This window comes from Venturia canescens, chromosome 10, assembly GCF_019457755.1.
Source record: "Venturia canescens isolate UGA chromosome 10, ASM1945775v1, whole genome shotgun sequence".
In the NCBI taxonomy this organism is placed as follows: Eukaryota; Metazoa; Arthropoda; class Insecta; order Hymenoptera; family Ichneumonidae; genus Venturia; species Venturia canescens.
Genome location: NC_057430.1, coordinates 4,217,439 through 4,238,895, shown reverse-complemented (window position 1 = coordinate 4,238,895; position 21,457 = coordinate 4,217,439). Strand labels below are relative to the sequence as shown.

General features: G+C 34.6%; 2 protein-coding genes across 3 annotated transcripts; both read right to left on the bottom strand.

The window, feature by feature from the left end:
• Positions 1-2,061: 2,061 nt before the first annotated feature.
• On the bottom strand, positions 2,062-3,367 carry LOC122417276 (uncharacterized). Its single transcript, XM_043430662.1, has 2 exons — positions 2,716-3,367; positions 2,062-2,640 (listed from the first exon to the last, which is right to left on the bottom strand). Exons 1-2 carry the CDS (start codon positions 3,263-3,265, stop codon positions 2,081-2,083), a joined length of 1,110 nt encoding a protein of 369 aa, XP_043286597.1. The 5' UTR covers positions 3,266-3,367; the 3' UTR covers positions 2,062-2,080.
• An 11,294-nt stretch (positions 3,368-14,661) lies between these two features.
• LOC122417274 (uncharacterized) lies at positions 14,662-18,292 on the bottom strand. Of its 2 annotated transcripts, XM_043430660.1 has the most exons (3): positions 18,002-18,292; positions 17,638-17,898; positions 14,662-17,368 (listed from the first exon to the last, which is right to left on the bottom strand). In XM_043430660.1, the coding sequence occupies exons 2-3, from the start codon at positions 17,795-17,797 to the stop codon at positions 16,218-16,220; spliced, it is 1,311 nt and encodes a 436-aa protein (XP_043286595.1). In that variant the 5' UTR covers positions 17,798-17,898; positions 18,002-18,292; the 3' UTR covers positions 14,662-16,217. The 2 variants fall into 2 exon arrangements, with proteins under 2 accessions (XP_043286595.1, XP_043286594.1); XM_043430659.1 differs by having other exon boundaries at positions 17,638-18,292.
• Positions 18,293-21,457: the final 3,165 nt, after the last annotated feature.

Here is a 21,457-nt window from a genome sequence, read left to right as displayed (position 1 = left end):
ACGAGTTCCCTTTGATAGCTATGTGGTAAGGAACCGACCGGGATTTGATGTTACGAAGTGCGCGATAAATTTAACAAACGTTCGCATAGTTAGTAAATAATATAAAGAAGTTAAATCAGTTTATCAAAAATAGGTTTGGAAGTTGTGAGGAAAAACGTTCGTCAACCTATAACGTCAAATTTTCTTTTCGTGATCCGAAATATTATGGTTGATTCCTTTCTTAAAAAAGACATTTCGATATATCGAAATCTGAAGCCTCTATTTGTTGCCATGGTTTTGTTTATCGTTGCCATTCAGGCTTGCGACATATCGGTGTCGAATGTGGAGCCTCTATTCGTTGCCATGGTCATGGTTTTGTTTATTCATTTCATGAACATCATCAATTGCTGCCAAGCACGAGTATGCGATAGATGTCAGCAAATATAAAGTGGAAATTTAGTAAATTAATGTAAAAAAATTAAGTGGAAGCAAGAAGAAGCAAAATGACAACATCAACGACTGGAGAATTTACGGCGACGACTGAAGAATTTACAACTAATAAAGAAATGGATGAATTCATTACGGGTGACGAAACCATGTAAGTACCATCATAAACCTTTTTAAAAAATGACGAGGACGACGACAACGAGGATACGTGGACGACGACGACGATAACGGGAAAACAACAAGGACGCGTGGACGATGATGATGACGACAATGACGACGAGGAGGACACGTGGACGTGGATGACGGTTACTTTGATGACGATGGTAACGAGAACGAGGACGTGGACGTGGACGAGGGTGACGTCTACCAGGACGATGACGACGACGAGAATGATGACGACGATGACGACGATGACGACGAAAACGACGATGACGACGAAAACGACGACGAGGACGAGGAAAATGACGACGAGGACGATGAAGACGACGAAGACGACGAGGAGAACGACAACGAGGACACGTGGACGACGACGAATATTACGGGGACAAGAACGAGGACGCGTGGACGATGATGATGACGACGATGACGACAACGAGGACACATAAAAAAATGAATTTATGTGATTTAATTTTTCTTACCCTAGAACCTCGATCCGTGCCACGCTGGTAAAAGTTACCAACACATTTATGGATTTACCATGTCTGTATACACGTACCGACCACTACATACGAGGGCATTTTGATACCCATCATAGCCAATCCCCGCCGAGAAAAGACGGGCTTCAACTAATCGCCGATGAGAAAACTTCAGATTGGTGCTTTCGTCTGTCTTCACACCGTCGGTATTCTTGTCACATCGTTCCCATGTATTTTTACGATACTCGGGCTCCGTATGACATCGTTTATATCAAGTGTCGGAATTATTTCTTTCGTTAACCGTCTGTGTAAATTCATTCATCATCTATATAATAAAATTTCAGGGAAACAGTGCGAGATGTCTAAATTCGATTTACAGTTCTTATATAACTGTATGGCTATGTGTTCGCAAGTGTTTGTTAATATATAAAACATTCATTTTGGGAAATGTCTCCTTGTATAAACACTTTGACTTTTACGTTTATTTTGTGATATAATTTTCTTGCAATCATTTGTTCTTATTTCGTTAAATTTTAAACAGGAGTTGCGAGAGAAAAAAACGTTCGTTCATTATAACCTCAAACGTTCTTTCCAAACTGTGTGTCTTCCTAAATTATATGTCGTGCAATAATATTGAAAAAAAAACACGCAAAATTAGTGTTAGTTTTCGTTGTATTTATATAAGATTCTATTTTTAACGATTTACGAAAACAAAATAAAACTCAAATATCAAGAGTCGCATCGACAATTCTCTGCTCAGATTGCAAACAAAGCTGATTCAAGCCTTGCCATATTCTTATTCATATCAAGAACCGCTATAGCGGCTCGTAGCCAAGTATTCTTAAAAAAGTCAGCTCGCTCAGGCTAATGCTTGAGAGATATTCGAAACACAAAAAAAAATCTGTTTTTGTGATGATGTCAGATTAAGCCACCCATATCATTTAGCATAGACGACAGAATTTTCATATAGGAATAATAAATTTCACTTCGTACTTCCATCTCAATTGTCATTCCTACATTCATTTATTGATCATAATTTGAACAGTAATGATATTCTTCGAAAAAATGTTTGAAACACAAGGACTTTTTATACCGCATGAACATCTTATTATTGCTACATTTGTACAGCCTTTCATTTCACATTGAGTTTGGGATGACATACCGAAAGCAAATTCAATGGGGTTTTCGAAATGCTCAGATCGTTCTTCAATATACCCACTTTTGAACCAGGCATATCGAAATAAATTTTTGTACCTCGGAGATGATAATTGATTATGTACTAGAGACTGCAGTTTGATTATATTATTTCGTAAATGTAGATTCAAATCATAATCAAGTAACATGACACTGTCGGAAAAATGTCTGACATAATTTTTCCAAATTTTAAATCCGAAAACATCAAGGGGCTGAATATTTTCCGTCGTCCCTTTTGGTATAATCATTGTAACAATCTCTTTATTATGCGGTGTAGCTCCGTCGACAACTCTGGGACAATGTCCACTCCAAAAGTCAATCAAAAGGACACTTTTCTCACCGACGTTTGGGAAAAACACTTCTTGAAGCCATGTTTTGAAATGTTCTGTAAACAAATGCATTTGATATAAGTATCCGATCTATTTTTCACAATCAAAGTATCATAAATGTACTAACGTACCTGATGTTGCCTTGCCAGATTTCGATACACTTCTGAAGATATTGGAAGGTTGAAAAATGGTTTGCTCTACGATCGGTCCCAACCGTCCAGAAGACTCTTTCAAAATTATAAGAAGTGGTGACAGCAATTTTCCTTCCGCGGAAATTGTTGGCTGTATGGTATAACTGTGAGTCATTGCTGAAACGGATTGTACAAGGCATTCCACTTGTTTTGTACCTTCATCTGCTAATGTTCGTCCTGAATGTATTTTTAATTGGAATCCACTTTGATCGTAATTATAAATGTTTTTCAAGCCATATTCCTTCATTTTTAAGTGAACTTCAGACACGAAATTATGAGCAAGGTTTTGTAATTCTTTCTTGGATTCGAGGGTCTTCCTCGTTATGAATCTATTAACTTTTCTACTTGTTATTCGACACAATAGTGACAGATCAACAATCAAACAGCAACTAAACTCTCGCCGAGTATACTTTCTCTGAATAAAACGATTCACGGTGGTGGGGGTAAAATTGGCAAGTGATTTTTTAGAATTACGAAACTTCTGAGTCATCTGCAGCTTTGAAAATTCAACTGGAGATTAATTAATAAATTCTCTTTCGATTCCACCCAAAATCAGCATGATCGGTGGCGTAATTGCTGAGAAAAAACTTTGCACGGGCTCAAGATTATGCAAAAGTTACCAATACTTTCAAGAATTTATGTGTCTGCATATTATACCACCATCAAAGGCACTTTGATGCTATCGAGTTTCTGATTAGTTGGATCTGACGACATCTACTTTCAGATGTTATGATTGGTTGTTGAAATTGGTTGTTGATAATTGAAAATCTGACAACTTCAGAACGCAGCACGGCAGCATAGCAGACATTAAAAAAGACGTAGCACAGTAACAGCAGACATTGACTACGTTAACACGGCCCTCTTATTACGATTTTGTATATACAGACAGGTATATTTATATATAAAGCAGATATGCATTTTGTATATCTATATTGATATAACTAAACCGAAGTAAGAGGGCTGTGTAAACGTAATCATAATTTCGATCGAAAGGCGAGTGTCAGTGTATAACTAGTTGTTATTGTAAAAAAAGTACAGTTAATAACTGAGTCAATAAAAGAAAAAAACAGAAGTTTCTCAGAAATTACAGTTGTTTTTGTGCAGTTATCGTAATATAAACATAGATAGCACATTCGTAAGATTTTACGTCATGTTGACGTTTGAGGTTATGATCCCCACAGAGTGCTGTTGCGTGTGAAGTGTAAAAAAATGGAAATAGTTATTGAAAAGTGGAAGGAATTGATATTTCTAATGATGTGACTAAGACTAATTAGTGTTGAATAATAATAATATTAATGAGAAAAAAAACGTTCGTTCATTATAACATCTCAAACGTTCTTGCCAAACAGAAATTTTATGTTGTGTAATTACATTAAAGAAAAAATATGCGTGGTTGTATGTAAATGAATTTAAATAAATTTTGAAAATCTTTGGTCAAGGAAAAGTGTCTAATCCAATGTGTTGTTGTCATAGTTTCTTTCATTTAGTTTGGTTGTATTCACCGGGCCCTTTTTCCCACCTCCTTAGCTTTTACAGTGTATCAATACAAATTTTTATTCATTCTCTAGACAATTCGAGTGACATTCGTATTTCTCTTTCCTTATATTGATTTCAATAAATTGGAAAATTCATAATAAAAAGTTTTTATGATTGCTTGTTTATAAACTCGAGTTTGAAAAAATCTTTGGGCCATGTAAATACATAGATATTCACTTAAATTGTTGCATGATGAATTTGGAAATTTATTTCAATAAGTCATTGGTTGCTTGTTTTTCGGGATATCAAAATTTGTTTCTTTGAAATGCAATGAACACCTCTTAAGTTTGACAACAACATGATGAAGTGACATGTATTGAAACGATCCAGACTAAGATCCAGTTGATAAGATAGTTAACAACCGTACCGACACAGTAGAGCGTGGTACGACAATCAATCAATCGAGGCGCCAGCGCCTGGGCTCGCGTATCGACCCACCTCGCATCGATCACGCAGAATAACAACCTCTTTAAAATTCACTTAAATCACTTCAATCTTTTCACATAAAAATATTTGAAACTTACGAAATGAATCAGGAAGGTGGAATCCTCACAATAAAATCACTTGTAAATTGAAGAAATTTTATAACATAAAATAACACGTGTAAATTCAAATTCAAATGTATTTCGCGCGCCTCAGAGAGCAAGCGCACATTCGCCAATCAAGAAATCCTACCAATGCGAGAATTTCAAGTTCAACGAATAGAGAAATTATCCATCAACGATTGGCACAACGAAGTGTCGCGCTTGCGTATCACTAGAAAACCCGGAAATAGGCATTGGTCAGACACAATCGACCAATAATAAATTGGTCGATTGACTTGAAAGTCAACCAATCAGGAATTTTCATCAAAATTAAAAGGTTTGAGATTAATTTGATTAGCGAATGGGCGAAATTGTCGCAATGCGCCAAATTTATTATGATGATTTTTCGTTGTTTCTCGCTAGTATAAGAAGGCACCGAAAACTAGTCTCGGTAGCCAATCTAGTCCTCATCACGCTAGACCCGCTTTTACTCGCCGATCTCGAGATTCAGCAACTTGGATCCGCATACGCAACTCAGCCGACTCTGACCTCGTAAATCAGAGTCCGCATTACGCAATTAATCACCACGAGCTTCGGAAGCATTTTTCATATACCACCGACTCATGCTGACAGGGTGGGCCCCATTCGATTCCGTTTGGGTTCAGGATTGTCAATGTGGGGCACCGATCTAGTCAGAAGGGCGGGGATGGTTCGATTTCGTTCCATCTGAAGATTTCTGGCTAGATTACCTATTCTTTGTCTGCCAAGAGGGAGGTGATCGTTCGATTTCGTTCGATCAAAAGATTCTTGTTGGATTCCTCTCACTCATACCAAGAGGGCGAGGACAGTTCGGGTTCGTTCTGTCTAAAAACTCCTGGGTGGGTTCAAATCCATTTTTAAAAATTGTGGCTTCATGAGTTTAGAGTCAATCAAGTATGAATGTCAAATTGCGAGATCAATTCTAAATTTTCCTAATTTTGCGAAACCTTATCAATTCTAAATTTTCCTAATTTTGCGAAACCTTATCAATTCTAAATTATCTTAATTTTGCGAAACTTTATCAATTGCAAATTTTCGTAATTTTGCGAAAACCTTATCATATTTACGAATTTTCTTAAATTTTGCGAAACTTTATTATATTTGCGAATTTTCTTAAATTTTGCGAAACTTTATTATATTTGCGAACTTCCTTAAATTTTGCGAAACGTTATTCTATTTGCGAATTTTCTTAATTTGGCGAAACTTTATCATATTTGCGAACTTTCTCATTTTGCGAAACATTATTATTTGCGAACTTTGTTTCTTTGTGAAACTTTATTAACTTGCGAGCTTTAAAAACTCGATTATTTTTGCGAACCTTATTGTTTTGCGAATGATATTATTTGCGGACAATTCAAAAAGAAAATTGCTGGGTGTAAAAACTCATTTTCATATTTGTTTTATACACAAAACACGAAATACGTCTAGTTCAATAAATCTATTACTCAGCTCGAATCTACGCGTAACGTAGTGTTCTGTCACTAACGTACCGTTACAGTATATTGAGTATTTCCAGACCATGTTTATGATTGGCATTATGGATTGAAAAATTCATGTGTGTGAGTCTACGCCTGATCATTTTTGGATGTGATCAAATATTTTGTCTATGTATAACCATAGAGACATACTAAACTACACTTTTTGATTTACTTCAACATGCAGTGTATCTGTTACTTTATTTCTTGAATATGCCATAATAAAAGTTTCAAAAATGTGGTTCGGGTAATTTTGAAGTTTTTTGCCCTATAGCACCAAAGTTTGTATTACTGGTACGCAGCGAGTACCGATGAACTTTGATATTCCTGTGAAACGGTAGGTGTGCCAATCTTTTCACTTTTTGGTTCCAACTGAAATATATGAATGAAAATACATGAAACAATTATGAGTTCTGTTCACTTTCAAATGTGCTGTCTTTTATCCTTTGAGTTTTGGCATAATAAATTTTATGAATCGGTGGTGATTTTTTCTGTCTGTATCAAAATTTAGATGAATAAATCGCAGGGGAGACTTGCAAACTTGGAAATTGTGTATTGACATGCATGCTAGGTACTTAGTATTTCCTATTTTTGATTATGGAATATGGACTACAAATAATAAAATTTATACATGAATTATAGGATTTGGATATAGATTATGAATAGTAATCAATAATAAAAAATAATGATGAATGTTACAAAAATTCAGCGATGATCTGTTTATGAATGCCATAAGAAGTTATGTTTTCAAAATGCAATGATCATATGAAAAAGTAAGCAATTCTGTTGGTTTTGATGCAATTCATACTTTTTCTTTTGTCCGGTTGAATCTTGGTGGCTACATGCAGAGTTTGAAAATTTTGTACAACGACGTAGGTGCGTCAACTTTCTATCTCTGGGTATGATAATATGAATGGAAAAGATTGCTGCAAAAAGTCCTTGGAGGCACGTTTTTTAATGAAATAAAAATTGCTAGCATTAGAATTCAATGAACATATGTGAAAATTGCGAATTCTGGTGGACTTGGTAAACATTATATATATTTTGTTCATTCTCCTTCTGTCAAATTTTAAAGAAAATCAATCAAAAAATTCGTTTCATTGAAAAATTTTCAATTTTCTTTATTCACAATGATTTCATCAAAACAATCGAAAACAAAATTTATAAATGACGGGGGAAAATTCCAGAATGATACGAAATATTGAAAAACCTTACGGAATATGATTTTAATTCCACAAAATTATGAACAAGTTCGAAATGGTTGAAAAAGTGAGGGTATCACTTCCAACATTCGAAGAATATTAAACTGTTATAAATTGTACAAAACTGAAAGAAAATCATTGGAGAAATAATTTAAAATATCACAACAGAAACATTGGAGAACTTTAGAAAATTTTGTTTAAGAATATTTTTTGTCGTTTAGAACTACTACAGAAAAAAGATTTGATATCAAGCCGTAAAAATCCTCTCTCGGAAAAAAAAAATTTGGACATTTACATTGATGATCGCCCGTTTTCGCATTATACCACAAAAAATGTAAACATAACTTCTTAATTCACACAACGAAAATGATTTCGAACCCTAAGGAAATATCAAATATATTACAATCCTACAGCATTCGTGTATAATATTCTTCACTAGGATACTGATTGTGCGGTATCAGTCTTCTTTCGATGAATCAGAGGTTACAAGCCAAAAATCATATCTCGGCCCGCAACACGTATTTCTCCATACTGTTGGGTTCCTAATGGACAAAACATATAATGGACAAAACAAGGGGAAAAATTGCAAAAGTTCAAGGATAAACGTGAGACGAAATATTTCTAATACAATTTTGACGAAAAATAGGTCTTTTTTCGTGGAAGCCAACGTTATAAGCAGTAAATCGCAAATAATTCATAGAAATTTAAAAAACCATATACTTCCCCTAGGAAAGAAAAGGTTGAGACAAGTACACTGTTGGTCCTTCGTTTGCTAATAATTCCATCAATAAAAAAAAATTTGAAAAAAATTATTTTTAAAAATTGGAAAAAATATTATTTTATAAAAAAAAATACTGAACAATTCGAAAAAAATTTCACAAATCTTGAAAAAACATTATGCTTTAAAAAAAACTATTCTGTATCTATTTTTTAAAGTGTCAAAAGAATCAAATAACAAGTAAAAAATAAAAAACCGAAAAATCGCGCTTGAAATCATTTTGGAAACCGGTTCCTCATTCTTCTTATTTGATTCGAACAGCCAAATCAATTTTAAAAAATTCCATCTATTTTACGTGCAGCATTAAAATTTATTATATCAATTCAAGGCCAAGTATTTTCTAATCAATTGATAAAAGTTACCATTTGAGTTACGTGCAGCACTAAAATTTATGATATCAATCGAAGGACAAGTAATTTATGAGTAACTCCAAATTTCAACTTTATGGAATTGTTCTAAGAAGCTTTTAAATCGAAAATAATGACATAAAAGCTAGTCATTTGTTACTCTATGGTGGCAGAGACTTATAAGAAAATCGATTCTTTTCAGACTTTCAGGAGCTTCTGATATTATTCACAATATTCGACGTCGATTGGATCGATACAAATTATGTTTAAATATGAGTTAAAAGAACTTGTCCGGTCCATCACTATTCATTCAAATAAAAATCAATCATAATCAAACGAAATTGTACGGCAGCATCCGATAAAAAATTTATTGAAATGCGATTTATTATTAATTTAATGTTTTTAATAATAGTATAGGTTCGTTATGCCGAATGAAATTCGTTCGCTGGGAGAAATGAGAAGTAAAAATTGCCGTCATGGCAATACAAACTAGGAAGTTATTTTAGAAGTTTGAACATATTTAATGTGCAAAATGTTTTTTATTTATCGATGCACTATAACATTCCTTGTATATTACAGGACAATTCGTTTCCATTCTTATTAAATTGGTGCAATTGAGGGAAAATTAGTTGAAGATAATTCCCTAAATTCCCTCTGCATGAATATTTGTGCTCCATCAGTTCTAGAAAAGCCCTGATTTTTGTTTGAATAAACAATTTTAATGGAAAGTGATGGGTCGGACAAGTACTTTTAACTCATATTTAAACATAATTTGTATTGATCCATTCGACGTCGAATATTGTGAATAATATCAGAAGCTCCTGAAAGTCTAAAAAGAATGGATTTTCTTATAAGTCTCTGCCACCATAGAGTAAGAAATGACTAGCTTGCATGTGATTTTTTTGGATTTAAAAGCTTCTTAGAACAATTCCATAAAGTTGAAATTTGGAGTTCCTCATAAATTACTTGTCCTTCGATTGATATCATAAATTTTAGTGCTGCAAGTAACTCAAATGGTAACTTTTATCAATTGATTAGAAAATACTTGACCTCGAATTGATATAATAAATTTTAATGCTGCACGTAGAACCCTAGGAAAAAAAAGGTTGGGACAAGTACATTGAAGGTCCCTCGTTTGCTGATAATTCCATCCATAAAAAAAACTTGAAAAAATTTTTTTTTTTTTAATTGTAAAAAAAATTATTTTACAAAAAAAATACAGAACAATTCGAAAAAAAATTTTCAAATCTTGAAAAAACATTATCTTTGAAAATAACTAATCTATATCTATTATTTAAAGTGTCAAAAGAATCAAATAACAAGTAAAAAATAAAAAACCGAAAAATCATGCTTGAAATCATTTTGGAAACTGATGCCTCATTCTTCTTATTTGATTCGAACAACTAAATCAATTGAAAAAATTCCGTCTAATTTACTCGCAGCATTAAAATTTATGATATCAATCGGTGGACAAGTATTTTATTAGTAACTCCAAATTTTGACATTATTAAATTGTTCTAAGAAGCTTTTAAATCGAAAAAATGACATAAAAGCTAGTCATTTGTTACTCTATGGTGGCAGAGACTTATAAGAAAATCAATTCTTCTCCGACTTTCAGGATCCTCTGGTATTATTCACAAAATTCGACGTCGAATGGAACGATACAAATTATGTTTAAATATGTGTTAAAAGTACTTGTCCGGCCCATCACTGTTCATTCAATAAAAAATCAATCATAAAAAAATGAAATTGTACGGCATAATCTGGTTAAAAATTTGTTGAAATGCGATTCATTATTAGTTTAATGCTATTAATAATAGTAGAGGTTAGTTCTTAGTCCGTATGGAATTCGTTCGCTGGAAGAATAAGCAGGAAGTAAAAATTGACATCATTGAATATAAACTGGAGAGTTATTTTGGAAGCTTGAACATATATATTATGTACAATTTGTTTCATTTATCGATGCAGAATTAAATCCCTTGTATATTGCGTAATAATTTGTTTCCGTTTTTTATTAAATTAGTGCAACTAAGTAAAAATTACGTGAAGATAATTCTCTCAATTCCCTCTGCATGAATACTTGTGACTAGTGAACCATCAGTTCTAGACAAGCCCTGATTTTTATTTGGATAAACAATTTGAACGGAAAGTGATGGGCCGGACAAGTACTTTTAACACATATTTAAACATAATTTGTATCGATCCAATCGACGTCGAATTTTGTGAATAATACCAGAGGATCCTGAAAGTCGGAGAAGAATCGATTTTCTTATAAGTCTCTGCCACCATAGAGTAACAAATGACTAGCTTTCATGTCATTTTTTTCAATTTAAAAGCTTCTTAGAACAGTTTAATAATGTCAAAATTTGGAATTACTAATAAAATACTTGTCCACCGATTGATATCATAAATTTTAATGCTGCACGTAAATTAGACGGAATTTTTTCAATTGATATAGTTGTTCGAATCAAATAAGAAGAATGAGGCATCAGTTTCCAAAATGATTTCAAGCATGATTTTTCGGTTTTTTATTTTTTACTTGTTATTTGATTCTTTTGACACTTTAAATAATAGATATAGATTAGTTATTTTCAAAGATAATGTTTTTTCAAGATTTGAAAATTTTTTTTCGAATTGTTCTGTATTTTTTTTTGTAAAATAATTTTTTTTACAATTAAAAAAAAAAAAATTTCAAGTTTTTTTTATGGATGGAGTTATCAGCAAACGAGGGACCTTCAATGTACTTGTCCCAACCTTTTTTTTCCTAGGGGAAGTTTATGGTGTGATATCACGTCTTTTTTCTCGAAAGTTCCTTATTTATGTTCAGATGACTATAGGATTTTGGTTTCAATTTCTATAAATTATTTTTGATTTTCGGCTTATAACGTTGGTTTTCACGAAAAAAGACCTATTTTTCGTCAAAATTGTACTGGAAATATTTCGTCACAGGTCTATCCTGGGACTTTGGCGATTTCTTTCCTTATACTTTAATATGTTATGCTTATTGGCAACCCAAGAGCATGCCGAAATACGTGTTGCGGGCTGAGATATGATTTTCGGCTTATAACGTTAGAAAGTTAGAAAAAAGAAAGTAAAAGAGGAAAGATTGATCAAATTCAAGACACAATAAATCCAACAGAATTATCCATTTTTAAATGTCGCTTTTGCATTCTGAATCTAGATATTTTCGTGTCATCCAAAACGTGCCCCCGATGAAATATATTTCCAAAGTATGCCAATGGCCGAAAAAAGGCACCCGGAAACATTTATTATGTCAGAAATCAAAAAAGCAAACAAAATTGAGCGTACTTAATTCAACAAAGCAACAGAATTCAAAAACGTTTAAGGTACCTTCATTGGTTTTGGAGAAAAACAATTTCAGGAGAATTTAGAAATGAATTCAGAAATGTAAAAATTCAGAATAGAATAGAAAAATGAAAATTAAGAAATTCAGAAAAATTGAAGACCTTTGTGATGAATTTTCCAGATTACATGCTACGATTGGAGTAAATAATTTGAATGTTTGGCACAAATGCTGCAACACAAAAATATGAAAGTTTGAAGGTATTTGCTCCATACCGCAGTAATACAAACTTCAATACTATTTGAAAAGAAACACTTTAAAACTTGCTCAACCAAGTTCCATTACATATTACCATAATCAAAGATAGGGAGTGATACTTAGCACATATTTATCCACAGAAATTTCAAAGTTCGCAGGTATCTGCTGCGATTCAATGTATCTGTGCAATGAGTTTGGAAGACAGCAATTTCAAATCCATCCATAAATGAGGAACTGAAGACTTTTGTACTGAATTTTTCACTTTATGTTTATGTTACAGTGAGAGTCAAAAAGTAAAATGAATAGCACAGTATATAAATTTTATATTTTGCAGATTTTTGCTGTATTTCAATGATCCAAATCTATAGTATTATAGTGAAAAGTTGTTAAAAGTCATGATGTTACATCAAAATGACATAGCGCACATAACATTCAGAAATTCTGTAGGTTTCCATGATGTTGGCAGGTATTATACTTAATCGCATCCAAAACTGAGCAACTGTAGACTTATCGTAATGAATCTTTTCACTAATAATTCCAAATTTATAGTTTGTAGAATAGGAATACTCAACATACACGTCATTTCATATGTATTGTTGTCAAAATTTGTGTTTGCCTACCGCATTCCAAAGATTCGACTTTTCATATTATCAGCAAAAAAAGCATCCAAAGACTTTTTGGAACAAGTTTCAAAATTTATTACTCGACAGACCAGGTGGAAAAAGAATAACTACACTTATATCAAGACCAGAAACTGTTTTGAGAATCTGATGTACAAAATGTGCGTTTGATGATCATAACTGGAGACCTCTTGAATCACGTTATCACAATCAGCATGAAGAAATAGTAGAAAATCATAGGATACATATTAGGCAACCAATTAATATTATGTATCGATCTGCTACAAACCGATGGAGTCAAAACAAGGATCGGAAAGAGCAGAGCCAAACTGAATAGGAAGCAAAATATGGGAATATTCAAAAATAATGATGACACAAGAAATAAATTAGAAAACATTTATTCAATTGAAGTTTCTAACATCATACTAACAGTTCCGTGTGTTTTTGTTTTATTAATTATTTATCAACCATGTCATTTCAGATCAAAAAGAAAATTTGAGGTTATAGGTTGACGCACGTTTTTCCTCACAACTTTGAACTTTTAGAACTCTTTTCGATTAACTGATTTGACTTATCAAGTTTATATTATTTACCAACTATGCGAACGTTCGTTACATTTGTCGTGCCTTCGTAACGTCAAACGCCGGCTGATTCGTTTTACCACACAAGTATCAAAGCGAACTCGTATACATAATCTAATTACACACATGACATATAACCACGCTATAACTGACGATATATTTACACTGGACAATATCCCTCGCACACTGATTCAATTGAAGGAATTAATACTCAATTCCAATCGAACGAAATAATAAAATCTGCATCACCCAAAAACACACGGATCACAGACTACATTTGCGCGGCCGCTTTTATACCGGTTTAATTCACTAAAAGACCGGTTTTCTTAATATTATGACACCACATCACTATTTTTACTAAAATAATAAATATTATGCACTCTACTAAACAACGAACATCTTTTAAAATTAAATTTAGACCGCACTTTGTTATACGCCTCTTGGATATCGTGGCGAAGCTACGGCAACGCCATCGGTCGGCTAACGGCGGCAACTCGGGGTCGTTTTTCTCCTAGACGTCAACATTTAATTCGCATAAAATTCACTACACGTTTTGGATATTTCTTTATTGTACCAAAAAAAGATCGATATTATGAGCCAAATAATTATTAAGTGTGGATTTCAGAATATTTACGCAGACTTTTTTCGCGGAAAATCTGTGTCAAAAGGTAAGTAATTACACGAACCATGAAATCTTCTTTCAAATTCATTGCATATATAATTTTTACCACGTATTCATTTGATTGCAAGATAGCTTATCGTATTGCTAATAACGGGATGTTAAATTTATTAAAAAATATAGGGCATAAACTTTTCCAAAGCCATCATGTTCAGGAGGTCGTCGAAATCCGTAATGGTGGAGAAGGAATCATCCGTGGAAAAGTCATACCACAGACCAGAGTAAGTAATCGACCGTACGACGTGAAACTGGAGGTATGTATTAATTATTAGTTATAAAATGAATTCATAGTAAAGTAATAATGTAAACAAATATATTTTCAGCAACTTTTCAACCATCCATGCAATTTAGAAATGGAAAATAAAGATATATTTCTTTATCAAAGAAATATATATATATATATATTGAAGGAATAAGTATCGTTCGGAAATGTGGAACCGATAATAATTTCATTTATTTACTTATTTATTATTTTATCGTTTTACATCTACAATATACTATAGATACTAAAACAATGAAATAAAAAATAACTTGCACGTGAAACTCTAAAAAATGTCAGATTTATAATTAATCATGATTAACATTCTGCATGTTGGTTTCGATTTTTTTTGTGCTGGTTTTGGTGCGTGTATTGCTTGAAAACATGTAATACCGTCAACACAATAATGAATTTTGAATGCTGCATATTTTGTTTCGCAATTCCTGTGTGTACATACACGTTCGTGTAATTTTTTTGTGTGCTTTTTCCCGCTCTTCCCGTTTTTTTCCCTATAGGAACTGATTGTTTTTAGGTGAACCCAGATCGTACGGTACGAAGGACAGAATGCACTTGCAAGGCGGGTTTATCGGTTCGAGGTTGCAAACATGTAGCAGCGGTCTGCATTTTTATAAATAATGAATGTACGCAATCGAAAACTGATCAACCGCAATGTTGGAATCAGCCTCGAGAAAGTCAAGTGGAAAAATATAAAAAAGGTTGCACTATCGCTCAAATGTTCCCAGGTAAGGAACATCTGATTGATTGTAATGCAACGTATACATTCAACGACGTCCAAAATGTACCGTATGAGACAGCAAGTTCATTGTTTGGCCAGTACATAGAATCGGAGAAAGATATTGAACCGCTAAGAGAAATTGCAAGAGAAGAAGAGAAAAAAAGAAAAGAAGAAGCATATACAAATATGGACAAAATTTATAGATTACAAGAGTCGAGACGAGATTACAGCTGCTATGAAGTTTCGTCACTCGATGATTTGAAAATGCGACTTCAAAAATATACGTGTCCTCGTGAGCTGCGATCGAAATATGAAGAAAAGATTGTAGCAAGCAGGAGTGAGTGTTTGAGCATCAGCGTACTATCGGAAAGTCAATCCGATTGCTTCGAATGGTTTAAAGAAAGAGCAAAACGGGTAACATGCTCCAGCAAGGCTCACCGCATAAAAACGAGGCGAGACGCATTCGAATCTTTGGCGGCACAATTAAAAAATAAAAAATTTGATGGCAAGATGACAGAAGCCATGAAGTATGGTCTTGCAACCGAGCCGCATGCAAGAAAGTGTTTCGAAGAACAAACTGGCTTAAAAGTAACTTCAGTTGGATTAATTATAAATATTACCCAACCGTTTATGGCCACGAGCCCCGACGGAATAATATTAAGCGAATCAACTTTATTGGAAATCAAATGCCCATTTACCTGTAAGAATCAGCAAATCGTGAACCGTGACGATAAAGTTTCGAATGTCCCGTATTTGGAAATAGACGACAATAATGAAATTTATTTGAAGAAAAGCGACAAATATTATACACAAATTCAGGTATCAATGTATATACTCAACCTTAAAAAATGTCATTTCTTTGTTTACTCGAGTCACGATAACGTAGAGGTCATAGTTGAAAGGGATGAACATTTTTTGGAAGAGTTAATTCCCAAAATTGAGTGGTTTTATTTTCAACATTATCTTCCACTATTATTCTAGGCATTGAATAGAATAATACACTTGTATCTGCTTCAGTATTTTTATATATAAACATATTTGTTTCACGTACGCAGTTCTTTCCTTCTTTATAAATCAAAACTTCCAAAAATTCCTGAAAGCCAACTACGCACTCATTTGTGTTGCTGAATTGGCCGCTTCAGGATTTTTTATAAGTGGTGGCTTGCTATTGGCAATAACGCAGCACATGTGCATAATCGCATCAAGATACGGTAAGAGTGAAATGGGAATTAATTTCAAAATATTGCAGAGTTTTATCCTTTGAATAGCACGTTCTACATGTATTCTAACTGAAGCGATTTTGTACGTTTCATCTATTTCGGAGTTTGTAAACTGTGGATCGAACGCAAACGGAGGTATCACCAAGAGGGCATTGCGTTTGAGCAGTTCAGATTTTATCTGAGGGAAACCTTTGTCGGCTAAAACCGTATCACCCGGTTCTATGCACGATAAAAGTCCACAGTCATTCGTTATAAAACTATCTGTAGCTCTTCCGCCATACCCTTTTGATAATTTACAAACGAAACCATCGGGCGTAATAGCGATCAAATATTTGACGGTAAAACGTGACTTGTAGTTGGAGTACATGAGAACGCGTTGTTCCACAGTAGGGGGAGTTTCAGTAAATATTTCCGTGCAATCGATTATGCATCTGCAATTCGGATATTTTTTGAAACCAATTGGTAAATTTTTTTTTATGCTTTCTCTCGATGGCCAAAAAATCCAAGTCTTTGTCTTCTCAGTCAACGTAGTCAAGATTTCGAAGAAGATTTGAGAAGCAGTTGATTCGTGTATCTTAAAAAAGCAAGCTAGACCAGAAAAAGAAATACCCAATTTCATTTTCATTAAAAAAAGTAATAATCTATTTTGTTTATTCAATACCCGGTAGTAAGCTGGTTGGCCATCTGTTTTCACAGTAATCAAGTTGAGCAACACATTGAAAAAAATTAATGAAACCCCGCCTAACTGCAACATAGTTTTGTTTGAACCAATATCAGAGAATCCTGAGAAACCGTAATGAAAAATATCGTCAGGACCACATGACTTGTCGGCAACGGTTTTCAGCTCTTTCACTATGATTCGCTCGTTTTTATTTGGCTTCCCAATGTAAATATTCGTCTGCGTGGAAGCTTCATTTTTATCATTATTCCAACTCCAGAAAGTATTCCCTTCTGCACTGGCTCCTTCGTTGTCACACGCATCAGTTTGACAAGCAATGCACGTACTGCCAGCTTCCGTCGGAGTTTCATTTAATCCTGTAATTAGACGAAATTATTGAAACTTCATTTAAAATAACGCAACATAAAACAATTGTACATTTTCGAAATTTGAAACCGCCTAACATTTACAGATACTTTTAATAGTACATTATAACACTAGGACGAAAAAGTTTTTCGTACGCGTGTTATACGAAATTTTATATTACGAGGTGCGGAAATGGGGGTTTTGTGTACGCGAAGCGTACGCAAAAGCGTCCATTTACGTACCGCGTGATATAAAATATATTTTCAATTTTTGATCGTACCCATTTCAATGTCACTTGCGATATTTTCCTTTTCTTGCGGTTTTGCAGCTGTTGATGTGCTCATTCTTTCTTTTCTTTTCAGAAGTCGTTCGTGTCTAGCTAGGTCCAGTTGTGATTTCTCTCTTTTTTTTGTACACAGCGGGGAAAATTGTCGGCACATACGCTGGGCTGTTTTCGACGTTGGATTGCTTGCCTCCAACAAAATGAGCACTGCAGATGCGAGTGTTCGTACTCGGGTGCCACGTCTTGTTATCTAATGTACTAATAAAAATATAACATACAATACACGTACAGAAAATTTGGAGTTTGAATATTTTCAAAACGTTCCTGGTATCAAATCGTCATAATAATAATATTTACTCACATTCTTCTGACAGCTTTTATCCACTTATTTCTTTTTTCAACTTCCCAACTCCGTTTCGGAAACGAATAAAAAGTTAATTCACGATTCCGAGATTGGGAATTTTTACACCCCACAACACAACAGTACCTCGTACCACCCATTTTTTTCCTGTTTGAGAGCACTTTTTAAACGTGATCCGTACGGCTGATCGCACGCAAAACGCCCACGAGTTGCCTAAATCTGCCACAACGCCGCGCCACTAGCGTTATCCAAGAGGCGTATATCGAAACTACGTTTGTTCATGATGCTATCAAAAACTGACAGATGATTGTACATATATACGTTGACGAAGTCTGAGCGTGGTTACGTTCATGGAGTGTGACCGTGGATACGTTTATGGAGTTTAAACGTGGTCTGTCAGATGGAGTGAGTCAATCAGAATGCGTTGAGATACAACTCTACTACCACTAACTCACGTCAAAACGCATATACGTATACGTCGAACTCGTAATGTGTCAGTAACTTTTGCATAATCTTGAGCCCGTGCAAAGTTTTTTCTCAACAATTACGCCACCGATCATGCTCATTTTGGGCGGAATCGAAAGAGAATTTATTAATTAATCTCCAGTTCAATTTTCAAAGTCTCAGATGACTTATGAGTTTCGTATTTGAACAATATGACATGCCAATTTTACCCCCACCACGGCGAATCGTTTTATTCAGAGAAAGTAACTCGGCGAGAGCCTCAGGCCAGCAGACGACAGAGCTGTCAATGTACTTGTCCCGAGACTCTACCGAGTCTCTTGATAGATATGGAATTTTTAAAAATTGATTTGGCTGTTCGAATCAAATATGAAGAATGGGGTACCGGTTTCCAAAATGATTTCAAGCGCGATTTTTCGGTTTTTTATTTTTTACTTGTTATTTGATTCTTTTGACACTTTAAAAACAGATACAGAACAGTTTTTTTTTAACATAATGTTTTTTCAAGATTTGTGAAATTTTTTTCGAATTTATAAAGATTGAGGACGCCAAAACGTCCTCGCACCCAAACGTCCGAACGCCCAAACGGCTCGCACCAAAACGGCGGCGCCAAAACGTACTGCTCCCGATAAAACCTACTCTATTTTCCTTGGATGCCTGGGATATTGCACGGGTCTGACACTCCAGACCCCCCACTCTTCTTATTTGGCTTCAGCGTCGAAATCATAGCCAACTTACAGACACGAAATTATTCAAGGTGAAAGCGTACACTAATAGCCGTTTTCTCCGACGCGGTTCAAACTCAGTTCAATTTTTTTCATATAGCTTCGAGATAGAACGGGGTTTATACTCAGATTAAACGTTGGAGAAAACGGGCCTAAGGGTGGTAGACCTGAGGTTACCTGAGGGATATGAGATCTACGACAGAGTTGGAGGGGATGGTCGAGACGCGCCGATTTTGATCGCATAAAGCGTTTGCGTTGAAATAATACCCTTACTTTTCCTACATAGAAACATATAGATATATGGAATGAAAAGAAAACTATTTAGTTATTATTACTACTAGTCTAATTATTTTCCATGGAACCATTTATCCTTCAAACTGCTCTGATAAGCATGTATCAATTTCTTTTACTTACTCGAAATATGTGACTTGGATCATTGGTTCAGCGTTCGATCATCAATTTGAGATTCTCGTGTTCATCCCCCTTATTTATAAATACTTTTTTTTATTTTGAAAAAAATCTTTAGTGAATACATTTGTCTTTTTCAATAGTTTCGTATGTAAATGATCAATTTTTGCAATAGAAAATCAAAATTCCCAATTATTATTATGATTTGATAGAAGAAAATCCTACTTGTTTATGAGAGCTGTCAACAGAGTTTTTTGAAAGGTGCCGATTTCGGAATTAACCCACGGAAATGTCTATCAGATAAAAATTTTTTTTTACATCAAAAACGAAAACCATGTAGTCAAGTTTGATTTCCGTTGTGTGAAAAAACTCATTAGTTCGATAGTTATTCATAGAGCGAAAAATTAGATATAATAGCAAATGAAAATTGAGAAATTGGAAAAAAATAAAGTCTATAACTATTGAAAGAATTATTTGAAAGAAAATTCGAATTGATTTGAAGTCGTTGGTTTCTCTATGTTTATATTTTTTTAAATATTTATATGAATATTTGGCGTCAGGCCGGTGCCGCGTCTCTTGATTTTTTAAAACTGTTCGGGAATTAGCGAGGCTTCGGTACTGGCGAGCGCTCTCGGGCTCGAGTGCTCGCCCCACCGCGGGCGTCGCTAGCTCGCGGGCTCGGGAATTCGGGAAACGTGAGACAATGGGCTTTTCGTGCTCTAGTTCTCACGCTCTCGCGGGGGGTCAGCACGTACTGGACAAGCAATTCGGGTGCGGTCGACGCGACGTGTGGCGCATGCCCACGGCGCGTCTTCATCGATCTCCATATTGATTGACTAGTCTAGATCCGGTCGTTCAGCGTGCTGACGTGCTTCTCCGTTCAAGTTCAACTTTCGGCTAAATCTCTCCGGTAATTTTGGTGTTTCACCAAAAATACTTCGCTCAATATCTTCAGGACATTCACGGGAACAAATTGGACTACTCATTCGGACTTTTCTCTCATTGATTGCGAGTATTTCTCACGATAACTATCGGGCACGCGAAAGCACGCTTCGAGCGCTCCTCGTAGCTTCGTCGAACGAGCCTCGTTCGACGTTGACCGGCTCTTCTCACTCGGGTAATCTGCATCGATTCGGGTGTATTTTCAATAGTGGGCATACTGTCCACGTCACTCTACGAGCAATAAAACCTTTTTTACACTTTTATCCCGCTACGCATTGTGTCATTTATTTTCTCCCCACCAACACCAGATCCTTCACGCAACAAAAACATATAATCTTGTTATGTATTATTAAGATCCATTCTATTTATTAATTCAAATGTACACATCGACTGATATAAATAAAACATATAACGATTATTTCGACAAAATAACCTTTTTCATCTTTTTCCTGTCTTTTTCCTTGATTATGATAACTTTACAAAAACGAAATTAATAATTCTGTCAAGGTTAGCCTTTTTTTAATTCCCATAGAGACGAGGTTTAATTAAAGTCAAATCAATGCGGAATTTTTCACTGGTAACGAGTATACGTTTGTTTGATCACAGTAATCGTAAAAAAGAAAGATATTTAATGCATTTTTTTATCGATCATATCACGCAAAACATTCAATTTTCAACAATCAAGAGACTCGGTAGAGTCTCGGGACAAGTACATTGACAGCCCTGTCGTCTGCTGGCCCAAGGCTCTCGCCGAGACTATATTATCTCTGAATAAAACGATTCGAGGTAGTGGGGGTAAAATCGACATGTTATTTTGTAGAATAATGAAACTCAGGAGTCATATCGCTATTTGAAAATTGAAGTTTGAGCCAATTAATAAATTCTCTTTCGATTACGCCCAAAATCAGCATGATCGGTG

What these genes read in the sequence shown, in the direction of transcription:
- LOC122417276 (XM_043430662.1), bottom strand. Translation starts at nt 3,265, where the DNA reads ATGACTCAGAAGTTTCGTAATTCTAAAAAATCACTTGCCAATTTTACC. An exon ending in ATCTGGCAAGGCAACATCAG is followed by an intron (nt 2,641 to 2,715) that starts GTACGTTAGTAC and finishes ATTTGTTTACAG; the next exon opens with AACATTTCAAAACATGGCTT.
- LOC122417274 (XM_043430659.1), bottom strand. Translation starts at nt 17,797, where the DNA reads ATGTGCCGACAATTTTCCCCGCTGTGTACAAAAAAAAGAGAGAAATCA. An exon ending in CGCAAGTGACATTGAAATGG is followed by an intron (nt 17,369 to 17,637) that starts GTACGATCAAAA and finishes GTCTAATTACAG; the next exon opens with GATTAAATGAAACTCCGACG.